The following is a 22929-nucleotide window of genomic DNA, read 5'->3' as shown; positions in this document are numbered from 1 at the left end:
TTCTTGTAGGGTTTTTTGTTTGGTTTTGGTTTTATTTTTAAACTGCCATCATATTGGAGGCTTCTGTTTTCAATTTGGTGAAATAAGGGAAAGTCTCTTCTGTCAGAGCACTCATTTACTTGTATCAGGCTGAAGGTTACAGAAAGTGCAAGGTATGTTGCTGTTTATCAGTTTATTCTTGGACATTTGTCTATCCCCGGTTCTTCTCTAGAGAAGACAGATTAATGCTCACAGGGCTCATCTCAGTGCTGCTCGAGGACAGACCAAGAACTAGAAAAGCAGAGATTAGGAAATAAACTATTCCAATTTACCATTCAAAGTGGTTAAACAATATTTTAAGGCAGGAGAGAAGGTACAAAATAAATGGATGTAGCCATAATTGACCATCGCTTAAGCCAAAGCCATTCCATACGTCCCGTTCCTAGGTTTTGACTTGCATTTTAAGAATAAAGTTTAACCTCACTTGAAGGTTTCTCTGATCTTCAGAACAGAATAGGGAAAGTGAGGGCAAATTACGGGATTCCAGTGCAGGAGGTAAGTGCCTCTGGAAGGGCTGTGCCAAAAGCACGCTCAGCCTCTTTGTTTCCACTTGTACAGAAAAGCCTACTCCATTTCTGTTGTTCATGCCTGAGTAAGACAAACCAGATTAATAAAAACAGATTCCATTGTCAAGTTTCAATGAGATCTAGGGCAAGAGCTCTGTAATAGAAATTAACAACAGAAAAACCTCAGTTAGGTTAACATGGCATCAGAGAGACTGAGGAATGGTCAGATTCCAACATTTACACAGCGCATTGACGATAAACAAGTTAGCTGCGCTGAACACAAAACTATGCGTATGACTTACCAACCTTGATTTTAGTGAGTTACTCATATCCTGCTTGCAGTCAAATAAGAGTCTATATTTAAAAGCTGCTGGGTCCAACATTAATTGAACTGAGTGCCTAAGATACCAGCGACGTAGTAGAAGAGACTTTGAGGCTGTAGAAATCTATAGAAAAAAATAATTTCTCTGTCAGATCAAGAAGAGGAGAGAAGCTGTGGGTGGAATTAATTCTGTAACCATTTATTTTCATAAAATTTTAATAGTTGGAAATAACATAGTTCAAGAATGGAAATATTCCATATAAAAGAACATTAAGGCTGTTCATACACACAGGAGTTTGCACAACAAATAAGAGGTGATGTAGCGTGCAATTACCAGATTTAGGGGTGTGGCAGTGACAAGCTGTTTTACCTTTGTTCAAATTCAAGCAACTCTAGTATATAACCAAGAGGGACAATGAGGGATCGAGTGAATAAGCTGAGCCACTCACTTCCCTGCAAGCTGTGATAAATGCATTTATTGCTAAGCTTGTGGCAACATTATGCTCTTACTTTTCCAAATGGACAAATTATACATCCTGTGAGTGAAGAGCAAGCCTCCCTTTTATACTGCAGCTTTCTAGCACTCCAGTGAGCTTTGTCAACAGCAGCAGCTTATAATACATACATGTGTTAATGCAGGATTTGTATGCCCATATTCTAGACAGTTTCATGTAAAAATCCAAATAAGAATAGGTAAGGAAGGACGTGTGCCCACAGTGATTTATAATTACAGAGAAAAAGGACAGATTTTGAGCAACATGATGATTCTGTACAAAAGTTCAATGAAAGGATCAGTTGTCTGGTTTCAGTGGTGTTCTCCGCTGGGACCGTCTCAGAGGGACACGTTGGCTGCTTTTTTTCCTTGCTGGGGATTCTACTTTCCACTCCCGTGGCAGGGACAGGCTAGAAGAAGGAAGCAGAATGACCATTTATTTTAAAGCACTTTACCAATCTTTCTCACCGTGATTGCTGTTTCAGACCTGCATTGAACTTACGGTTTCTCTGGTGACGTCAAACAGATAATATCTCTTGGCTCGTCCTCAGCCTCTTTCGTCTCTGCAAATAATGTATATATTTTCGTATTTTAAAAAATGCCACAGATTTGATCATTTGGGGTTTTTTTTCCCCCTCTCAAGTTAGAATCACAAAGGTAACCTGCACAAAGATAACTTGCCTGGAGCTGAACCGGGTGTGTGCGTCAAGCTGATGTAACTGACCCCAGCACCAAAAGTCAAGTCATTAATGGTCTCTGAAAGAAAAAAACCCACATATTGTCAGTCAGCTTGTGACATAGCCAGAGGGCAAGGCATGCTGTACTTAAGTGTCACAGAGTAAGTATATCCAGTTAACTGGAAGCACATATACATCTCTCTTTTCCAGCCCAGCAGACCTCAGTGTCTCCCGTCCAGCCTCAAAACCATGCGTTGAATCTGATGGGCCAGCTGTGCACGTCAGCTTCAGACTCCAGACTTACAGCCTGCCTTGTATGTGGAGGAAATCCATTTAAATATGGGATCTCAGTCATGCACCTCCTTGTGCTGTCTAGGTGGGAGAGCCACACCTTCCACTGAAGCTTTGCCATCTTTCACAACAGCTTAGATTCAGACAGGTTGCTTTGCCTAGTCAAGGCAGAATATGGGGCCCCTGAAGACTGAGAAAGGACCAACAGCCCTTCTGTAAGGAACTGCCTGCAGCCAGACAAGAGGAATCACTTGACAAGGAAGCTAGGTAGAATTTAGCTTGCCTGAATAGGCCCTAGTTGTCAGCTGTCTCTTTCCTATCATTTAGCTCAAGAGATATGTCACAATATTCAGATTTTACTATACTCAACACTCTGTTTTATGCTCATGTTTCCCAGAACCTTTCAGAAGGAATTAAGGTAGAAAGTGCTTTATAGGGCAGGAGTTGGAAACTCTGCTAAAAGGACTTCTCTCTACAGCTAACTGGGTTACTTCCTTGTCCTGAAAGGGAATCACTGAAGTTTGCAGTGGAAATCCAACTTGATCTATCTGCCTTAACTGGCCTCTGCATCTCTCAAGACTGACCTGCAAGTGTCCTGACTTTATGCAGTCTGTGCCTTAACAAGTTACCTTGGTTAATGAGAAGTTTATGTGAAAGGAAGGAAGGAAATGGTAAAGAACCAGCATCAAGTAGGGCTTCCCGTGCAATCAAAGGTGGTATCTTCACAACATCTGTTTATGTACCACACTGAAGCAATCCACACTTTCCCGGACCCACTTAGCCATTCTCAAAGTAACGAGCAGGAGTTGAGAAGGAGACCCAAAGACAGCAGGGGAGAGAGCAACAGCCAGAACAGTCGAATAAGGTAAAGAGAATAGACAGCTGTTCTTAACTTCTCAAGTACAAAATGGGTTGCAAAGAACGGCATCTCCAATAGTTTTAGAATGATATACCAGAGAAATAAAAATGTTTCATTTTGATTGTCTATCAGCCTACAAGACCCAGCGCCACCACGCAGATGGCTCAACACACGCTGACTGAAGTGATGATCCTGCTCTGTACTGTTTGTCTTCCTGCTGAAGGACACAAGCTGCCTCGAAGCAAAGTAGGAATTCAGCCCTAGTACCACTGCAGATTAACGTTCCTCCTCCTTTTCCACCATATGGTGCTTAAGAGAAACAGCCGTGCAAGCTTCCAGACAGAGATATGGCACTTAAAGATTTCTGCTCTCTAAAAACATGCCCCCAGTTTTTTTGCACAGAGATCACTGCTTGTTGCTCAGGCAGCAAAAGAGAAACATTGAGGCAGACAAATCTAGCCAAACGGTGGAGCGTACAGGGAAGAGAAGGGACAGATTTTCCAGTGGATGCACATCGCTGCCGCTGGTTTGCTCCTGCCTGCTCGTGGATGTCAGGTATTTGCAGACTGCCGCATAGCTGACTGCCTTACTGGCTACATGTCGTTTGCTCTCCTCTGTGTGTGCAGGTCAGGTGTCTGCCCAGATACAGGCAAAGAGTGCAGTCAGATACCTATGCTTCTGGAACATCGACCCCTCCCCGCAACAATTCACAACCACCTAAGGAGAGAGGACCTGTCAGACACTCACCTATACTCACAGCTTAACTCTCTCCAGAGTGCAGGAGGGTGTTCATCACACTCACAATTCGCACTACAGCAGAGATGCCCTAAAGGAGTTCAGCAGTGAATTGACATAAAGGAAGGGAATCTACTGCTGGAACTCAGCTCCATTTGCGTTTTACTATAACTGCCTCTTGCGCTTGCAGAAAGCGACGCTGTGGAATGCTGCGGGGCTGTCGGAAAGCATTCCAATAACACCTAAGTTTGAAGGTCAGGTTTTATGAGATGGCAGTTCAGCTGCAGTGGACATAAGCGCAGCAGACTCACAATTTGCGTATTAAGAGATTCCTCTCTGTGTATTTTGACTTTAATTTCCACAGCAGGGTAAAAAAGCCAAATCATTCCTTCTCCAATGCTCAGTTCAGTTCTTTCTTAGGGTAGAACACACGCACACACACTCAGAAATGACTGTGCAGGTTATTAATCCCACTTGAGCAGATCTCTCTGTTCTCTTGCAACTGTCACAGATCACTGCCTGCTCTAGAAGCAGGTCAACAGGAACCCCCTATCTTAACACTGAGAAGGACCAGACCTTGAGTATTTTCCTCCGCAGCAGGGTTCTGTAATTCAGTTTAAAAATGCTAAGCTATGCTTTCAGAGTTAAGAAGAGCAAATGTCTCAATGCAACAGAATCTTGCACGCTTCAGGGAATGCATGCTGTTAAGGAACTACAACAACATGGCTTCTCGGCACCCCAGAGCTGATGAAGGAAGAATGGGCAGTAGCTCTGTTACTTCAGCAGCCCAAAATAAAAGCTCTCCTGCACTGACTCAATGCGATAATACCCTGTGACACGTAAACGGAGACTACATGGGACTGTCCTTTCCTACGTACATCATTCATCTGAGACCTTCAATTTCAGAACGGTTCTTATTTACTACAACCATTTAGATAAATACATAATCTACAGCTATCAATGACTAATTTTCTCTGCTCTTTAGGGGAGCCACGCATTGCTACCTCTCTCAGAGAATGAGTGCTCAGCCCAATTTGGAAAGGGTTTCTTTGGGTTATACTTACGTTCTGGTGTGCTGATTGCACGGCCCACCACAGAAAGATTTTCTCCGGTAGACTGTTGATTCAGGCTTTGAAAGGATACTAGAAATAACAAGAAAATAATTAAGAATAGAAGTGTATTCACTTAGAGACCTCAAGGCTATAGCAATCAGGCTGTGTCAACTAGATCTAGTCCAATGCCAGATCAGTTTGCAGCAAGCTTCCTACCTTGCTTGCTGCCAGCTGCGGTTGATGGAAGTGATACAGCCGATAAACTTCCTCCGAGACTCTTGCTGCGTTGCTTGCTTCTGGCTTCCATTGCTTTTCTGGCAGAGTTCAGGATGGCAAGTGTGCTCAAGGATGCTGGCCTACAGGGCAAAAAAACGTGACAGAAACAGTGAAGTCATTTCTTCTGCAAGCCCAGATGAGATACGTGTAATGAGGAGAGAGACCTGTCCCCTTCCAATCCCTTATGATCTTAAACACCAAATGTAATGGAGAAGATCATGCTGCAACGCTGGTGACTTTCATACCACTAAGTAAGGAGTGGATAAGCAAAGCAATAGTCCTGCAGAATATCATAACTGGTAATATAAACAGAAACCCATACCTGCGACTGAGTAATGGCTGTTTCAGAGCATCAGCACTGGGTGAACTAAACTCAGGAGACACAGAGGAAGGACTCGATCCAGATGGCAAGGATTGTCTCCCACTTACAGGAGACTGAGCATTATTATTCCAGCCACCAGAAGGTACAGCTGTCTCCAAAGTTGAAGGTTGCTACAGAAAACAGGAGAAAAGTTCGTATGTCTACGAATGGATACAAGCATAGAAAACCCTAGATACAAGACACTTAGACATGCTGTATGATTAAGAACTGCCCTTTGTGTGTCGGACATTAAGGGGTGCTAGGGAGAAACTACTTATTGGCCAAAATTTTAACAAGACGTGAATAGGAAGTTTTGGTGGGATACATTATGTCCTAGTTTAGAGGTCTATATATAGGTGGTCTTTTAAAGTCAGCAGAGAGAGAAGGGTACTTCTAGGGTAGAAGTCATCTCATCTTAAGGTAGGTATCTAAAATAGTTCAGGACAATTGACCCAAGCACATACTTATTTCTTTACATTGACTTTAAAAGAGGATCTGCATGACTAGGACAGATGTAAGGTTCCACTCTGTATACACCTAAAGTCAGACAAAATGAACCCTTTTCTTTTTGACCTGTTTAGCATCTTTAGCACTCTGGGAACAGAGAGCAATCCAACATGTAAGCACAGCCAGTGGCAAATTAGACTTAGTTTTCCCTTTAAATTGAATTCTTTTTACATTAATTGTTTGCTGCTCCTCTTTGCCTAACGTATGTTGTTTGTTGTCGTTCTAAACATATGAAATGACTCTAAAACCAAAGCTTCTGTCAGCAAATGAGAAGAGATATGAGAACATTACAAAACTATTCTGTTAAAGGTGCTGTAACAAGGTCCACAGACATACAGAGTCTGGGTGTTATGCGTACACAAACTTTAGCAGAGGAGACAGTACGTGTACAGAGTTAATGGCACCAACAACCTCTGCCTCCGCTGCCGAGACCTGCTCTTGGTCTGACTCCTTCTCCCTGGCCAGCTGCTCTTCATATTTCTTCATATCATACTCCAGCTCGGCTGCCAGCTGCTTGTCCACAGCAAAGAAGTCTTTGATTTCATTTCGGTAGTCTTGCATCATTTCCTGGAGCAATAAGGAATGTTTAAACTCTTTCAGAAATCTCTCCTGACTACTGATTCATGTCTCCATTCAGATCACAGCTGCTTAAGTGCAAAAGGAAATACCAGTTGGTAGAGCAGAGGTGTTTTTAACAGACCAAGAGTTTCGATTCCAATTTGTACTTCAGAACATGAAAAAGCTTTCCAGCATTCAAGCTTTCTGCCCACGTCCCACTGAGGAGGCTCACACATAACACACTGTGAGATCCTTATCTAAAATCCCTCCACCTCCTACATTATTTAACACAGTGGCAGTGTCACAACATCATATGCCTTCTAACTTTCCTTCGAAGAAGGCTGTTCGTTCCATTAGTGGTTGCACACCTAACTCATTAACTCAAGAGAGAAAAAAAAAAAAATACCAGTATGAAAACACTTCCCTTACCCGTAGGTAGTTCATAAGGTCCCTAAGAGCTGGGATCCTCTTCTGCTCCATCAAAGACTTCAGTGACGTGATTATTGGGATGATATTTTCTATGAAGTTCTTCTTTTGAACCTTTGTTTGAACAAGGCATGAACAGTTACACAATGCAATAAAGGAGAAGCCACTCTGTGGTTAGATGCATGGCCTAAGTAAGAAGTTATCGCTCCATAGCAAGGGAATTACCACAATTAAGCCTGCTCTTATGCCGCACAGATGTACGTAGGCTTTTACCCTAAGTGGGGTCTTCTAAGGTACATCACTAAGTCAGTCAGTTCTCACATTGAAGGCAAATTACCAAAGGGTGCGCCAAAAAACATTGTTACGCTCAAATCCTTTACCAATGAGAGATCTGTGGAACAAATTTAGCCTTGGAATAGCTTCACTGGCTTCAGAGGAACTGCATTTCTGATCACTCCAGCTGACCCCTCAAGTACAAGCATCCTTCACAAATCTAGCTGTAATGTTTTGTTTTTACAACGCACAGTGCTTCCACAGGTGCCCTCAGAACAGAGTGGGCCTACGGACCGAGCCTGAATAACAGCCTACAGGCACAGTATGTCATCGGCATTGCTATGTTACTTGGGTAATTCTTGCACAAGTTTCTCCGTTCCACCAGTCTGGTGGCCAGCCCTCTTCCCACACCAGATCAAGTGCCATTCACCTGCGAGATGAGCTTTTTTTGTGCCGCCTGCATGACAGCATTGGCCATTGCCATTTCATCTTCGTCAGGCTGAATGTCTTCATCGGGTTTTGATCTCATAGTTGATAGCTTGATTTCTTTGCAGCTAAGGACTGCAAACGTATCCGAGAGCAGCTCGCTGGCTTCCAGGTCCAATGGAAGGACCTTATCCACAAAGCATGCTAGAACACACAGGGAAAAAATAAGAAGTATTTTACCAGAAACAGCAGTGCCAGTAAAGACAGGAAGATAACACGGCTGGATTGAGAGCCTAATGGCTTTATATAGACACCAGTTCGTTCTTTGCCAGATTTTTAAAGACAGACCCTTACCTAGGATGCTGTGGCTGATCTTGGTTGTAATGCTGAACCTCTGCTCATCTGTGAAGTGGTCTAGCAGGAACTTGTAGATACGCATCCTTTTTTCTTTGTTATCTTTTCCCTTCAGAGAGAAGAGATTCTTCGCCCTGTGGTAGAGCAAGACATTTTACAAGGGCCAAATCACATTATGCGAACTCACAGAAATAGTAAGACTTTAAATCAGCAAGGAATACTTGAATGTCACTTTCAAGACCCATAAACCTGTTAGGACACCACACACTCCCACAAATTACATGCAGAAGTCCTCCCAAGAAGTGTCACGGAGAAGGCAGGACACTCTTAATTTAAAACTGTTTCCCCTAGCTGTTTCCCCCCTACTGAATACATAATTAGAAATGCCATGAGCGCTTTGCTGCATGGCCAGACAGCCCATCATTTAGCGATAAGGAGATACAAATGTGCTGAACTGACCGCACGCCCTGGGAGAACCTGTTGTACTTCTCATGTTTCTCATAGCTATTGAAATGGAAGATGCACTCGATGAAGTGTTGGGAGAACATTACTGGATTCCTCTTCAGCAAGAGATGCACCAAGCAGAACTCTCCAAACCTGGAAAGGAGCAAAAGAACGAACTTATCAGGCAGCTTCTAAAAGCCACCCCTGAAACTCAGTGTAGGGTCACAAGCTGTAAAGCAGGAGGATGGTTTTCCTCTGCCAAGTCTCCTTCAATACCACATTTAATTCTTGCCCAGCTCCATCTGGGCTTGAACAAGGATATCAGCTTATTGACTTTAAGCCTTTTTTCATCCAGAGATAGATGTTTTTAGCATCCACAATGCTACTTCATTTTTTTGCCATTACAGTAGAGACAGAAATAAATTTGAACGTGAATCCAGGCACAAAACTTTCATTATTTAAGTAAGTTCCATTGTAGCTGAGACACTTAACAGTACTTTGCAAGAAGTTAATCACCAAAAGTCTTGCAAGAGCTGCAAGTCAATCCCAGACTTGAAGAATGTGGTTTTGTCTGGATGCAGTCACTGAATGCAGATGCAAAGAAAAAGGCTCCCAAAGAAATAGCACCGTGTTCCTTAGTTGAAAGCTCTAGGAACATGATGTTGCAATGTCACCATCTACTGGAAAGACATTTTTACATATAAAAAAACTCACTGAAGAGAAAAGAAAGTGTGAATATGCACTAGTAAGCAATGATAGGTTGATGGCCCTGGAAACACCAATCTTCAGATGGACTGTTTCAGGGAGAAGCAAGCAGCAAGCTGTCCAAGCCTCCTCTGCCTCCAGCATCCCTGCATGATCTACCATCCTTAGAGGAACCTGCCCCACTCATTTCTCACATAACAGAGCAGCCTGAGGCTTTGAAACCTACAAAAACTTTGTAAACATGCACTTAAAGCCAGCGTGCATAATTCTTCTTACATGTCAAAGTATTACAAAATGTGGTAGAAGGTTTAAAAAGACAAGGCATGCCCTATAAGAAAAATGAGAATATTTAATCCTATTCCTAGAACAAAACCAGTACTCAGGACAGAGCCTATTAGAAAACCATGAGGAAGATTTCATGAAGGCTTGTTTCAAAAATTCCTTTTTTCTGGATATCTGCGAGTCAAAAATAGAGCAGAGCTGCATGTTTTGAAGACACAGCCAAGAACACACAGCTTGCTACTTTGGGACCTTCAAATGACTTGGAAAGAGGTTCACCACTCCTTTGCTACCATTGCAGACCCTAAAGCGTGAACAACTGGATGAGTGAAGAGGTTAATGGGAGAATCATCTGCTCTCTCACTGAAATTTTTCTCTGCATGCTGAAGATGCAAGGCTGAGACTGGTTTTGAGTACATCTCTGATCTTCAACTCCTTCCTTATTTTACAGATGAGTGTTTTACCTGGCAATATCTGGATTTGGATCCACCAAGACACTGACGAAACGGAAAAAGAGACAGTCTTTCCATTTCACAAACTCCTCCTGTAAGAAATCAGCAGACAATAAATTCTCAACCTGAATCAGGAAAAACCTAGCGTGAACCTTCAGACTGTAGTCAGGACAGTATCTGATGGAGCCTAGCAGAATGTACATCAAGCAAATGAGCAAGCTATACAACTTCAGCTAGAGGTACACAAAATAAACCTCAAGATGACAGTGTTTTGGAGGATGCTTTAAACAGCATAAATGCCACAGCAGCAAGCATCTAGGTTTCCCACAGGTATCAATAAAAAAGTAGAAACATGAAAAATCTGTTCTCCCATCCCAAGGCACACATGCTCTTCAACACTGTTCTCAGAGCCAAATGCACTCCAAATCTGCCTTGGTTGGCTTCATATGAACATTGGGAGGGTAAACATCTTCAGCCTCTCAACATTTACATCTTTAGAACAATAAGCAGAGACAGTAGGAGAAAAAGGTGTTGTGATGCTTGTTATATTCATTCATATAGGAGTGAAATTGAAGAGAATTCAAAGAAACAAAGAGAAGACAAGAAAAGAGGTAACCATTGACTAAAAATAATCTCATTATCCAACTGTGTTAAATGTCCTTGATACGATTTCTGCCCAGCTAGCAAAAAAAAAAAAAAAAGCAGTAACAAAATACATAGTTTAAAGTCTTCTTGATTAAATGTAGATTAATCAAGGTACAAGCAATACACCCACTGGTCAGGTTGCCAGTATTCAGCACAACAGAGGTACATGAAGCAGGCTGGCAGATACATGCTTAGGACCTCTATTTACCTGCAGAAGGTTGGTAAGCAGGATCAGCGTCTGCTTACGGATGAAGGGATTTGGGTCCTTCAGACAGAGCGAAATGTTGGGAATGTATCTGTCCACCATGGATGTGTAGCGGATACACAGATCACACATAACGATGACAACGTTATTGCGAACAGCCACATCATGTGACACCTCCAGTTCTCGAGCTAGAGCTGCAATGCATTTCTTTGCCAGATCCTCATGCTGTAAACACAATTTACCTGTGAAACAGGGGCGAGACTGTCAGTGCTCTGAATATATTCCTCTTCCCAACCACCACAGCCCAGCTTACTGCCTCCTTTGAATCCAGTATGAGCCGAGAAAGGAATCAGGAAGCAAACAGGGGAATAAACAAGAAACACATGCTGAAACTTGATGAGCAATCTGCACGATCTCTCAAAGAAATGATACTTCAAGGAGTTCTTCCAAACTCCTCTTAGACCTATAGTGTGGGTCTCTATGCCAAATTCCCTCCTTCACAGAGAACTATTTCTGTGTACAGGGTATTATTCAAAGCAGCTAAAAAGAACAGCCCCAGCTGTCATAGGCATAGCAGGGAGACACCCACCTCTAAGAGCATCACTAAACCAACTTAATATAAAATATCCTGCATTCTAACATTACTTCTCCCTAACTGTTTCTAAGCTCTGTACAAAAGTATTAAGCTTCCCAAAGCAGTTAAGGAAAGAACACTACAATCTATCTGCAAGAGAAGAGACTTGTTCCTAACCACAGAGGTACTGCAAAACTGGAACTTTCACTTAGTACCCTCCAAAATACTGGAGATGTAGATTCGACCAGGCTTTTATCACAAAGCAGCTCTTCGTTCATGCTGAGGAAAACAAGTAACTACGTGCAGTCATTCTGCTCTAAACTGTACCAAAAGCACTAAGTTTTCTTCATCCTCTGTTGAGCACCTTACTACATGTATGATCCTTCAGCCAGATAGCAACCAACTCCAAGTGCAAGGACAGTACAATTCTGAAGGACGTTGCTCATTATTAATCACTATTAATGCATTAACCACCTTGAGAAGCAGCCACATAGATGGCAGTATTTTTATGGTTTGTGCGACTTGTTACCATGGATATTTGCATTGCCAAAAGCTATGAGCTGAGGCAATGCAAACATTGAGCACTGTGGCTATCTGTTACAACTGACACAGCTTTTGAGCAGAACTTTAACCAGAAAAGCTGAGAATTGGGTACACGAGGGCAGGCTTCTGCTGCAGGATGGCACTTACCTAGAGTAATGAATGCATGAGCTCTGACCACTGGAGGCATGGCTGATCCTCTGAACTGGGACAGTGACTGAGAAGCTGGAATCTCCTCACCATCTACAGAACTAGACACTGGGAAAGAACAGGTCAGGAATGAAAACATGCTTTTCCAGTAAACAGTGTTGTCTGTAAATGCCAAATTAAAGGCAGTATGGAGAGAGCCTCACATTGATCCTCGCTGACAGAAGAAGCCAGAATGGACTGAATCAAAAGAAAGACGCGTTTCTCCACTTTGGCTGGACACAGCTGTGCAGCCTCACCCAAGATGAAGAGGTGTCTCACCTACAGAGAAAAAGCAACACTGCAGTCAAAAGGCAATGGATGAGCTGCAAATTAAGTCAGCAGGAGCCGGTATGGTACATCTCCAAAAAGAACTTAAAATTCCCTCAGTCCTTTCAAGAAGACAGTGGCTAGAGAAGAGAAGGTGAAGCTTTGAAACAGAAAGGGGGGCGGGCATTTAATGTGCTATAACCCCTACACATCTACTGATAATATTGAAACACTCCTCAAAGCATTCTATGAGTTTTACAGACTTATCTCCCAAACAGCTCATCTAAGAAGTATGAGTGGAAAAGCAAAGAAAAAACATGTCATTTTATTAAAAATACATGGGGTATCATATCCTTAAAGCAACTGCTGATGTATAAAACCGTTGTATGCTCCCAGGCCCATAAATACCAGTTTTCATTATGAGCTTACACACAAGGCATGCTCATCGGTATTTTCCTGTGTAACAGAGTTACTGGTGTGAACTTTAAGGAACACGAATTTCAAGAACACCTACATCCTTTGACCAATCTGTGAAGGGGTACTAAACTTACCAAGAGATCTTCTTGCAGCTGCTCTGCTCCATCCTCTTTGAGGACTATATTTGAAATATAGCTTTCACAGGTGGATACTAAATCTCCACACACCTGGTTGAGCAGCTCCTGTTCCGTAATTAAATAAAATAAAAATTAGTCCAGCACTTTATTAATTAAACAAAATGTAGCTGTAATATCTGTCTGCACATGAATCCCTAATCTGAAAGTCCTTATATGCTTTTAATAATCTAGGTCCTATTGAAATCAATCAGACAGTGCTTTAGAGCTTTAAAAATTCTTCCTGCACATCAAAGGATGTGTGCAAGTGTCAAAACACCTTGGAGAATCTGGGTTTTAATGATCCACAGGCCTAAGTTTACTTCATTATAGAAATCACACAGATTTAAACAAAAAGGATGTAGGCAACTGTTTCATGTATATCCAACACATTTAAGGTTGTCTGTGTGAATTTTTAAATGTTGTTTGGAAAATGCTGTTCCATTCAAATGAAAATACAATGCGAATTCCAAGGGGTGGAGGGGAAACAAAGAAGCTAATCATTTACCAGGCTGTGATGAAAATAAAGCATCATTTCTCTTTTTCTACCACCTAAAACTGGTAACATAAGAAAGCAAATACATTTATGTATGGCAGCTAAGCTATTAGAACTGGTAAAGTGACCAATGTACAGGAACATCTGCATTTGGTTGTAAGCCAGCATACTGTGATGACTATACCTACAAGGGAGGATTTTCTGACTGTCAATTTAAAAAAAGACCAGAAACCATCAATCCACCCTGGCTTCTGAAGCACAGTGTCTGCAGTTTTGCCTACTATTTACTAAACTTTATTGGGATGTCCATTATAAAATAGCTGTCATCAATACTGAAAGAGAAATATAAACACATACACAAAGAGAAATCATTAGCAAGAGAGACCTGCATCAGTTTTAGCTTCTTTGCGACTGTGCTCAGGCTGAGATCTCTATTTACCAGCAAAAGATAGCCTACCTTCTCACTACAGGAGGGGAACAAAGCTATGGCATAAAACAAATGGGAGCAGAAAAGAGAAATGTGCAAATGATGTGTTATTAACTCCCTGTTTGGTCCCATGAAAGAGGTCTAGAAAACACATGTATCTACAGCAGCTCTGACAAAGAATAATCAGAGCTTATAGCATAAACCTATAGCTTCAAACTGGACCAAGCCTGAGAAATAGCTGATATCATAAACGCACAGCAATAGGTCTCCTTTAGGAATTCTGTAAACTTTGACAGAAGGCAAATGCAAGGTATTTCAGGTGGGGAAAAAAAAAAAAATCCTTCTGAAGAAAGAAGATTTCTGACAAGTCCATCCTTAGTTACAGGATGTTCTCGAGCATGACTATAGTAAAGCAAGTAAGAGAGCTGAGCAGAACAGACTCAAGTTGCTGTTGGAGTCAGATCCTCTTTGTTTAGAGAGCTAATCAACGGACAGACTGGAGACTGAAGCTGCCTTCAAGAGACAGCCCGCCTAAGTGTGAAACAAGCTATTTTAAAACATGTATTTTAAGCCACACCTGTGCCTCCTCCAGCACATCTGCATATGCATGGCAGAGCTTCTGCAGAGTTTCTACAGCTGGGCTAATCACCTCCAAGGGACACTGAGACTCCCTCAGCCAGCACTTGATATTATCTGAAAACGAGATCACACACGTAAAATAAGCAGTTTCTAAGCTTATCAACTGCTTATGGAGAAACAACTGTTAAGACGAGAGGCATGAACCCCGCCTCCCCCTCTGCAGTTTCTCAGGGCCACTCACCAATCAGCCTCTCACACGTGCTTTTAGGAAGGTGCTTTGCAACATGACCGATGACACACAGTATATGTCCTGTAGTATCAGTACTCACGTTCTGCTGCCTGAAAAATAGTGGTGCAGACAAACTAACGTTAACGCTAAAGAACAACACCAAATCACCGTAGAAAAATCCTTTCATCTGGGATATGCATTATTAAGGCAGACCTGCCAAACCAAATGAAAACTCAAAAGGCTTAAGGTAAGAGTTGGTTACTACACAAATCTGTGGGCCATTGCTTGCCTCCTAGCTGCAGGACCGATTGCCTATACAAAGAACTGTTATCTAAGCAGCTAAACAGCAATCTGCCCGTGGAAGGACAGAAAGTGCTCACTTGCTTTGTTCCTGCTCTTCACCCCCATCTCTTTCCAGCAGAATGGAGTTCAAAGCACACATATACCTGCTGATATTGTCCCAGGATTCAATGATCTTGGAATAATCCAGCTTGGGTGAAGAACCTGCCACCTTAGCAAGCAACATCCAAGCCGCTACAGCATGTTCTGTTTCCACGTGAGACATGACATTATTAATGAAAGTGGACGTGAACTTATTCTGTCTGGACCACATATGAAAAGCTTTGTTCAAATAACGGCTACAAGGAAGAAAGAAAAGTAAGTTAAAGGAGGAGTAAACAAAACACTTGGTCTTAGACATTGGCAGTAAAATCCAACATCCCTGTCGAGGTTACACTCGGTAACACAACAAAGATGCTATCGCTTGGCATTCCCACTACTGAGAATATGGGGGGATTCCTACTATGTATTTTACTAGCAATATTTTCAGTCTTTCAGTTCATAATCCTGACGCACTACAGACCTGGCATACAAGCATGGATGTAGTGCTCTGTGTCAATAAGACAGAAGGTGCAACTGATACCACGACAAATAAAGAAAACAGAATTTGAGCAATCTGTAACAAAGACCTTCTAGTAGTTGTTATTTAATACCCATATTGGGACAGGATACAGTAATGTTAAGGCACCTTAACTTGCTCATTTTTCTATTTAACCCCAGCTACCTACTTTACATTGAAAGAGTTCTGAGATTTATCAAGCTGCAAGGTACTCTAAGGTCACGAAGGAGAAGGTGCCATGAATCTGCAAACTATGTTATAAAATAGCCCAAATTAGAACACTGACAGCTTCACAGATTGGCAAGGCAGCACAACCAGTGTCTCATTTTCTATTTCTGAGCTATTATGCCCTGTTGACTAATAAACATACAGCTGTCTTTAATCAATGTTGTGTCCTTGTCATACTGTGTGTCATCCCATTTCTTCTGCTTCTTCCCACAGCATTCTGCAAAAGGCAGAATAATTCTATTTGTCATAAGACAAGTAACATATTGTACATCAGAATTAATAAAAGGCAATGTTCTCCTTTCTTTGTATATCCTCTCTTACTTCTGTCATCAGAACACCTCCATTTGACTTAAATATTCATGCTGCTATCAACACATCAAGAACAGCATGCAACACTCCTGTATATGAACACTCGAGTTCAGGGAGAGAGCACAGGTAACAAGAGCAGCAAGCGAAAATACTTGACACAAAAAAAAAATTGCACTCTTCTCACCAGCTGCCAGCTTGTCCTCTGTCCCAGTAACTGGCACAGCAACACAAGCCCCTCGCAACACGTTTCCATCTCTAGCTATAACATGCACTTATACTGACTGTTTCAAGCAGGGAATTCATATAGCTTAAAAAATCCCACCCCAATAAATTCAGTTTCTTGTCCTTGCACAATAGATGGCACGTGCATTTAAACAATACATCAACTATGATACCTAAAGGTCTGTGGCCACACAGAGAGCGCTGAGAGTATAAACTCATACTCTTATCTTAGTCCTCCAGTCAATAAGGAATTTCCTTCTGTAAAGGAAAAGTTGTGTATTCTAACAGGATTAAAAGTAAAAAAAAAAGTCTGGATTTTGTCCGTGAATGCTAACATAGTAAAGGCAATAAAAACATCCGACACATTGACAAAGGGCTGTTACGGAAAAGCCATCAGAGCCCACAATGAAAGGAAAAATGCACTTACTTCAGCTCCTGGCTTTCTGAAGTCAAGAGGGTAAGGAGATCCCACGCTAGAGCCTGCTTTCCATCTTCACTCCTGCATTTATTATAGTGTTTTATATGTTGCAACAAGAGCTGATCAAGGCAATCCAAGGCCTTTTCTTGGACAGAACTTTCAGTGTCCATCACAACAGGCACCACTCCATTTAACCACGCCTTCTGCACTAGAACATTATTGTGCTGAGACTGAGAGAAACACACGTTGTATTAGAAACATTTTAAAATCATTATAGGATCCTATACACAGGGGTGAGATCAGCAAAGGCCTAGTAACCTCCAGAGTCAGCTACTAAGTTTGAAAATAAATTTTAATAAACCCCAGCATACTGCTCAACTAGCACTGCAACATGGCAGCATATGGGACAGGAACTTGTATCTCCTTGACACCACAAGGTATTTGATCGTATCAATGATCAAGCTACCTGATGCTCCTGCTAAAGTACTGTAATACTTTGCTTTGAAACCCTATAAATAATTATAACAGTATCGCAATAAAGCTGTACAGCAGATGATTTAACACTAAAAAAAAAAAAAAGACCTTTGCCTAATATAAACCCTATGCTCCAAGTGTAAATTACTAACCCTTTGTGACTAAACAGAAAAGGAAAAATATTGCAGTGCTATCATCTACACATTACATCTTAGTAAAGTGATTCAGATTTTTTTTTTAACTTGAGAAGGCCAGCAACATAAACATTTTCTCCATGACACATAAATCAAGAGCCAGGAAAACAAATGTTTCCAACAGTTGGAAGCATCCTACATAAATCACAAGTATGTATAAGAATAAGTCATGACTTCCAAGCCAAAAGGTAATAAAAAAAATTAAGACACAATCATAAAATGAAATTCACTGAATGAACAAGTGACATGTGCCAGGTTTGTCTGTTTCCTCCTTCTTTTAACCCACAGTTTGCTCATCTCAGGTCTGCATAGGAGTTCATGGTCCTTTTTTCTCACCGCAAGGAGCTCTGTTATAGACTGCAAGGCCTGCTTCCGCACAGAAACGGCAGGGTCCCGGCAACGATCCTGAAGAGTGGACAAATCTTCTGCGGTACAAGGGATCACTTTGTGCTTCAGGATGTTCATAAAAACCTGGCAGTCAAATACCAGCATAACTTTGTTGGGAATACAGGCCACGCGCATCGAATAGCAAATCAAAAATACAATCTACCCCCTACCAACTGTAACTGGAGATTAATTTATCTCACCGAGAGCGAAACATCACATTAACAATTTATGAGTATTTGGCACAACCAGAGATGTAGAATGAAACAGAAAGCATCTTTTCAGTCATTCCGATTTTATAACAGCATTTGGATAGACTGAATGGCACAAATTCCGCTTGAAAATAATATATCTCTTGTATGAACCACGTCTTTTACCTGGTAATAAGGAAGAGGGGGGTTTTATTTTTTTTTAAATAAAAAAAGCATCAAAACAAAACAATTGTAAAGCCTTAACTTGAGAGGCTCAAATCAGCGTGTGAACTGAGGGGTAAGAGTTGGGGTGAAGAGGACTGACAGAGGAACGCAGTCAACAGCAGATGTCTATTTTTTAAAACAACAAAGTTTTCATTGAAGCCTATCTCTTTAAAAGCTAATGGCTTCATCAAAAAAATTGAGCAACAAGCAATGCAATGCATACCTCAAAAAGAGGCTGGATATAACCTAATCTCTTTGTTAACAAGGTCAAAACAAACTAAGCAGCTAATATGCTTCAGTTTATGAGGAAGTCGCTTAATTGAAATGCCTATTGACATTTGAAAAGAGCCTCTCTTTCTAAATGACGGAATAAGAGAATGCCAGCAAGAGTACTAGAAAAATTTTCCATCATCATGCTTGCATTATTTACTTATCAGGAACTAGTAAACAAGACCTTTTGAAGGCCTGTAGGCACTCTGCAGGAATAGCAAGAAGCTACAGGTGGGCAAAGTTACATACAGTTTGCTACGGTACTATGGTCTCATTATTTTAACGGCGTTCTGGGTAATCACTGAGAACAGGGAAGCATGCAAGAAACACCGTACCTGGAGAGCAGATTTCCTCACGTTGGGTTTCTCATCCCCAGCTCTCAATCTCAGCATGGCCATGACTTCTTTTCCTATCCAAAACCGTGACGAAAAGAAATTACCCACACCACCGTTTAGCAGCACTAGCACGCTGAACACTGCGCAGCAGCAAGGTGGAATACAGCTTGGAACTCAACTGAGCAACAATTTGTTGCCCAAGACTTTCAGAGGGCAAGAGAGGAGGACCGAACAAAGCCCAACAAAAAAACACCCAAAATAATTCAGAATGAGGTATAAGCCAGAGGGAAAAAAACCCAAACCAACCATTTTTCCAAGTTCTTTAGTTTGAAAATATCTCTTAGGACATAGCACAAAAGAAAGTGGTATACCAAATCATTCAAGACACGCAGCAAAAATAATAAAAAAAAAAAAGAATATCAATCTGTAATTTCTAACCTATTTATTTTTCTACATAAAAGATGTTAGGCTACCTTCACAGTTTGAAAGCTCATCATATGAATCACACACAGTTCTAACAAAAGTCTGTAGCACAGGTAACCCTGCCATCTGTGGGAAAAGCATGTTGAGGGCAGACGACAGACAGATAGATCCATCGCAGACCCCAGACAGGTTAACAGACTTGTATGCCAAGAGCTCAGAACGCCTACAACCTTTTGTGAGTTATGCCTCAGAGCTCCACAAAGTACTAATATATGAACTGCTGTGTTTTACAGGGGGGAAATTACCCCATATATGAACTGACTGAATTCCCTGAGGCTGCAGAATGGCAGCTGCAAAGAAGAACCCAAGAGTCTACAAGGAAACCAGAACACATCTCCCCTGCCTGAATGTCATGTCAGGCCTCAAATTTTACTTTTCATAGCCATATTCATACCTATTTGTCAGGAAAAATACATGATCAAGATGACAGTTTATTAAATGACACACAACTGAAGACACAGAGCCACAATCAATTATTCCTTGCCTTTTGAATCATTCAGATGGACTACTGACAAACTGGCAATACTGACTTCAAGCATTTTACCCTTGCTTTTAAGGTTTCTAGTTATTGCTGCTTGTTAGATTTCTTGCAGCATTAAGTAAGACTTCCCAAATATATGCCAAATCCGGAGATCTGTTACTTAGAGAGATTCACGTGGAGATCCACTCTGTTGCCATTAAGAAATTTGATTAGTTCCCTGTGACTAATCCTAAGTAGTTTGAAAATAAATTTTCACCAAAGGAAGCAAAGGGACTTTGATCTGCGCTTTCTTAATGGGCAGCTAACTTCGATTGCATCTTTGTCCTGCGAAGAGCTTGACAGAAAAAGTACAGAACCTTTTCATTGCAAGATTTTGGCATTAAAATAATCCAGCTCTTGTGAAGGTGATCAAATCTGCTAAAATAATCACACTTTGCCAACTGACATTGATTTTACTCACAGTGACATAGAAAAGAGGAAAAAAACCCAAAGAAACCCCACCAACCAAACAAAAACCCTGAGTTCTAAATGGCTGAGAACTATCAAGGGAACATAACGTTTGTATACTGTTGGGCAGTGGTAATTCTGCAGTGCATACTTCCCCCTGCAGATTATCCCTACCCTTCTTATCTTTGCCCTTGTGCATTTAGCATGTTCTGACTATCCTCGGCTAAGATTTATTTCGCTTGTAAAATATAAGCTGTTTGGTCTTCATAAAAGTGCAAAATTAGCACAGGCATAAGCCAAACACAAGCACGTGCCAGACAGCTTTGCTAATGCACCTTGACTGACTCGGAGAGCCCTGCATTTCAGCTATCCTCCTGAGCTCCAGACAGTCCTTTTTCATCCAATCCTTTTCTTAATTTGTTTTGCCAAGTGCCAAGTGTAAGCTCAGCTGGGTATCAGATACAAAACCAGGCATCCTCTGCCACAAGGAGTCTGCAACTAAACAGGGAATACACGATACCTTAAGTGGCCTGGAGGACTTTTCTATCTGAGAGAGCAGATTAACGCAATTTATCAGCGAAATGTTTTAAAAGAAAGCTTTCAATGGAGAAGACTGGAGCCTGGCTCATGGAGATAGGGAGAGAGATCCCATGTGAAGAGCAGCATGAGACGTGTAACAAAAGACACAAATGCATGATGTGAACTAAGCAGCGAATTGAATTGTCAGCAGTTCAAGAGAGGTGAACAGCAAGAACTCGGAGCAAAGATACTGGCAGAGGCCTCAAGGTTAGGAAGAAAAGCTTTTACACACAAGAGGAAAAGAAAGGAAAAGATTCAAAGAAGGAACATCGTGGCCACAAAAGCCAACTTACATGCTGATTTCAGGCTATCAACAAATTAGAACTAGCTGCTTGCCATTCAGCATCAGTCTATTTAATCTCACACTTTGCTTTCAACTCCAGCCAATACCTGATGCTGCAGAGACGTGAATTCTTCCCTACATAACAGTGCTAGCCAAAGGGGCTGTGGTTTATGTAGCAAAAGTATATTAGTTCTTTGCACACTGGAGCAAGAGATTTAATTACCCTTCAATTTATAGAGTAACAAGTAGTATATTCCACATCAATTACCATCCTTTTTGGAAAGAATAAATTACCTGCTTTTCAACAAGTGTTGCCACCATATTAGTACAAATGAACATCAGTATTTCAAGATTAAATGTATTTTTCAGACTTGAGTGGAAATAGTATTTCTTTATGGCTGGCACTTCCGCCCCCTTCATCACCCATAAGTGCTTTTTAACAGCTCTACAGAAAGCTCTCTCCACTTTCTTTGAAAAATGGACAACGAATACACTTCAGAAAGTCTAATTTCAATTAAGGTTTTGAAAAGTTATCTGAAAAGGCTAGTATAAATTTGACATACCATCAAGCACAGCAGTAGCGCTGCTGTCTGTCAACTCAATAGTTTTGAAAGTCGGTAAGGTCTTCAGTGGATGGTTGGACATAGCTGAAAGAAAAGTTAAAAGTTTAAGAATAAAAAAGGCACACGTTCACCCAGCAAGATGGCTCACTGTTAAACAGAGAGCCTCATGCATGCCCTACGTTTTACAGATATTTTTAGAAAGTGGCATGCCAAGAAAAGCCTGACACTTACTATAAGGGAATGACTCTGTACCTTCTGCACTGACTATCAAACTCTCAGTGTTTGTGTCTGCTTCCAAAACTGTATGGTCAGAGGCTGCCAAAAAGAAATAAAAAAAGAAATTAAATGAAGTATTTTAATTCCAGATATTCTGTCATTCCAAATTTTTTCAAGCAAGTAATCTAACCGTAGGATGCTATGTGCATACTTCTGAATTCTGCCATCTGGCCTTTACCACACCTGAGGGAGTTCAGAATGCCAATCACGAACAAAACAACTTAGCAGAAGGAAAAGGCAACTCAAGATTTAATCAACTGTCAGGCAAGAATCAACTTTTTTTTTTTTTTTTTTCCAATGAGCAATTTCAGTCGTCTGTAAATATCCTTCAGAGGTATCTCATGGAGGAATCTATTTAGAACCAATATACAAGAATAAATCCCTTCCAAATATAAGGCTTCATGAGTAACAAGCCTCATCTATTACTGCTTCTATGACACAATACCCAAGGACACTACGTGCAGATTTTTAAGTTCCTGACGAAGAGTTCTCCTATCTCCCAGTAATTATTCCCCAGAACATTCAAGAAATATTTTCACTATCTCATTTATCCATAATACTTACAGCTTTGTAATAAGTCCTGTATACTGTCCAAGGTAGCAGCAGCTTTCATTTCGAGACAGTGGGCAAAGCTGCTTAAAGCTTTGCTACGGACTACAGGTGCTTTGTCTGAACACCGGCCAAACACCATGACCTGTACTAAAAACTTATGCTTTAGAAACTTCTGATGATCCAGGGGCAACGAGCTGTCCAAGTTCCTCTCTGGCACATCCAACAAAGCTAACGCTACATCTAGAGCAAACACTCTGTAGGCAACCTGTTTGGAAGAACAAGCACACAAGGTGCTCTGTTAATGTAAGCAGAGACACAAGCATTGCCTGCTCAGTTTACTC

The 22929-nt window shown here is 41.3% G+C and overlaps 1 protein-coding gene across 1 annotated transcript in view; it reads right to left on the bottom strand.

Annotated features, from left to right (window-relative positions):
- Positions 1-1321: 1321 nt before the first annotated feature.
- NCAPD3 (non-SMC condensin II complex subunit D3) overlaps positions 1322-22929 on the bottom strand; it is a 28326-nt gene continuing 6718 nt past the window's right edge. The window contains exons 10-34 of the mRNA XM_059829603.1: positions 22601-22853; positions 21992-22075; positions 21761-21844; positions 18925-18998; positions 17856-17990; positions 16861-17081; positions 15223-15414; positions 14789-14886; positions 14546-14661; positions 13007-13114; positions 12353-12467; positions 12150-12257; positions 10889-11127; positions 10048-10127; positions 8615-8752; positions 8156-8289; positions 7806-8005; positions 7106-7216; positions 6530-6685; positions 5573-5742; positions 5191-5330; positions 4987-5064; positions 2042-2116; positions 1863-1923; positions 1322-1770 (exon numbers count right to left, since the gene is read on the bottom strand). Coding sequence (XP_059685586.1) covers positions 1659-1770; positions 1863-1923; positions 2042-2116; positions 4987-5064; positions 5191-5330; positions 5573-5742; positions 6530-6685; positions 7106-7216; positions 7806-8005; positions 8156-8289; positions 8615-8752; positions 10048-10127; positions 10889-11127; positions 12150-12257; positions 12353-12467; positions 13007-13114; positions 14546-14661; positions 14789-14886; positions 15223-15414; positions 16861-17081; positions 17856-17990; positions 18925-18998; positions 21761-21844; positions 21992-22075; positions 22601-22853 — 3282 coding nt within the window. The 3' untranslated portion in view covers positions 1322-1658. The remainder of the gene's footprint in view (positions 1771-1862; positions 1924-2041; positions 2117-4986; positions 5065-5190; positions 5331-5572; positions 5743-6529; positions 6686-7105; positions 7217-7805; positions 8006-8155; positions 8290-8614; positions 8753-10047; positions 10128-10888; positions 11128-12149; positions 12258-12352; positions 12468-13006; positions 13115-14545; positions 14662-14788; positions 14887-15222; positions 15415-16860; positions 17082-17855; positions 17991-18924; positions 18999-21760; positions 21845-21991; positions 22076-22600; positions 22854-22929) is intronic.

This window comes from Gavia stellata, chromosome 26, assembly GCF_030936135.1.
Source record: "Gavia stellata isolate bGavSte3 chromosome 26, bGavSte3.hap2, whole genome shotgun sequence".
In the NCBI taxonomy this organism is placed as follows: domain Eukaryota; kingdom Metazoa; phylum Chordata; class Aves; order Gaviiformes; family Gaviidae; genus Gavia; species Gavia stellata.
This window is presented reverse-complemented; position numbering and strand designations above follow the sequence as displayed.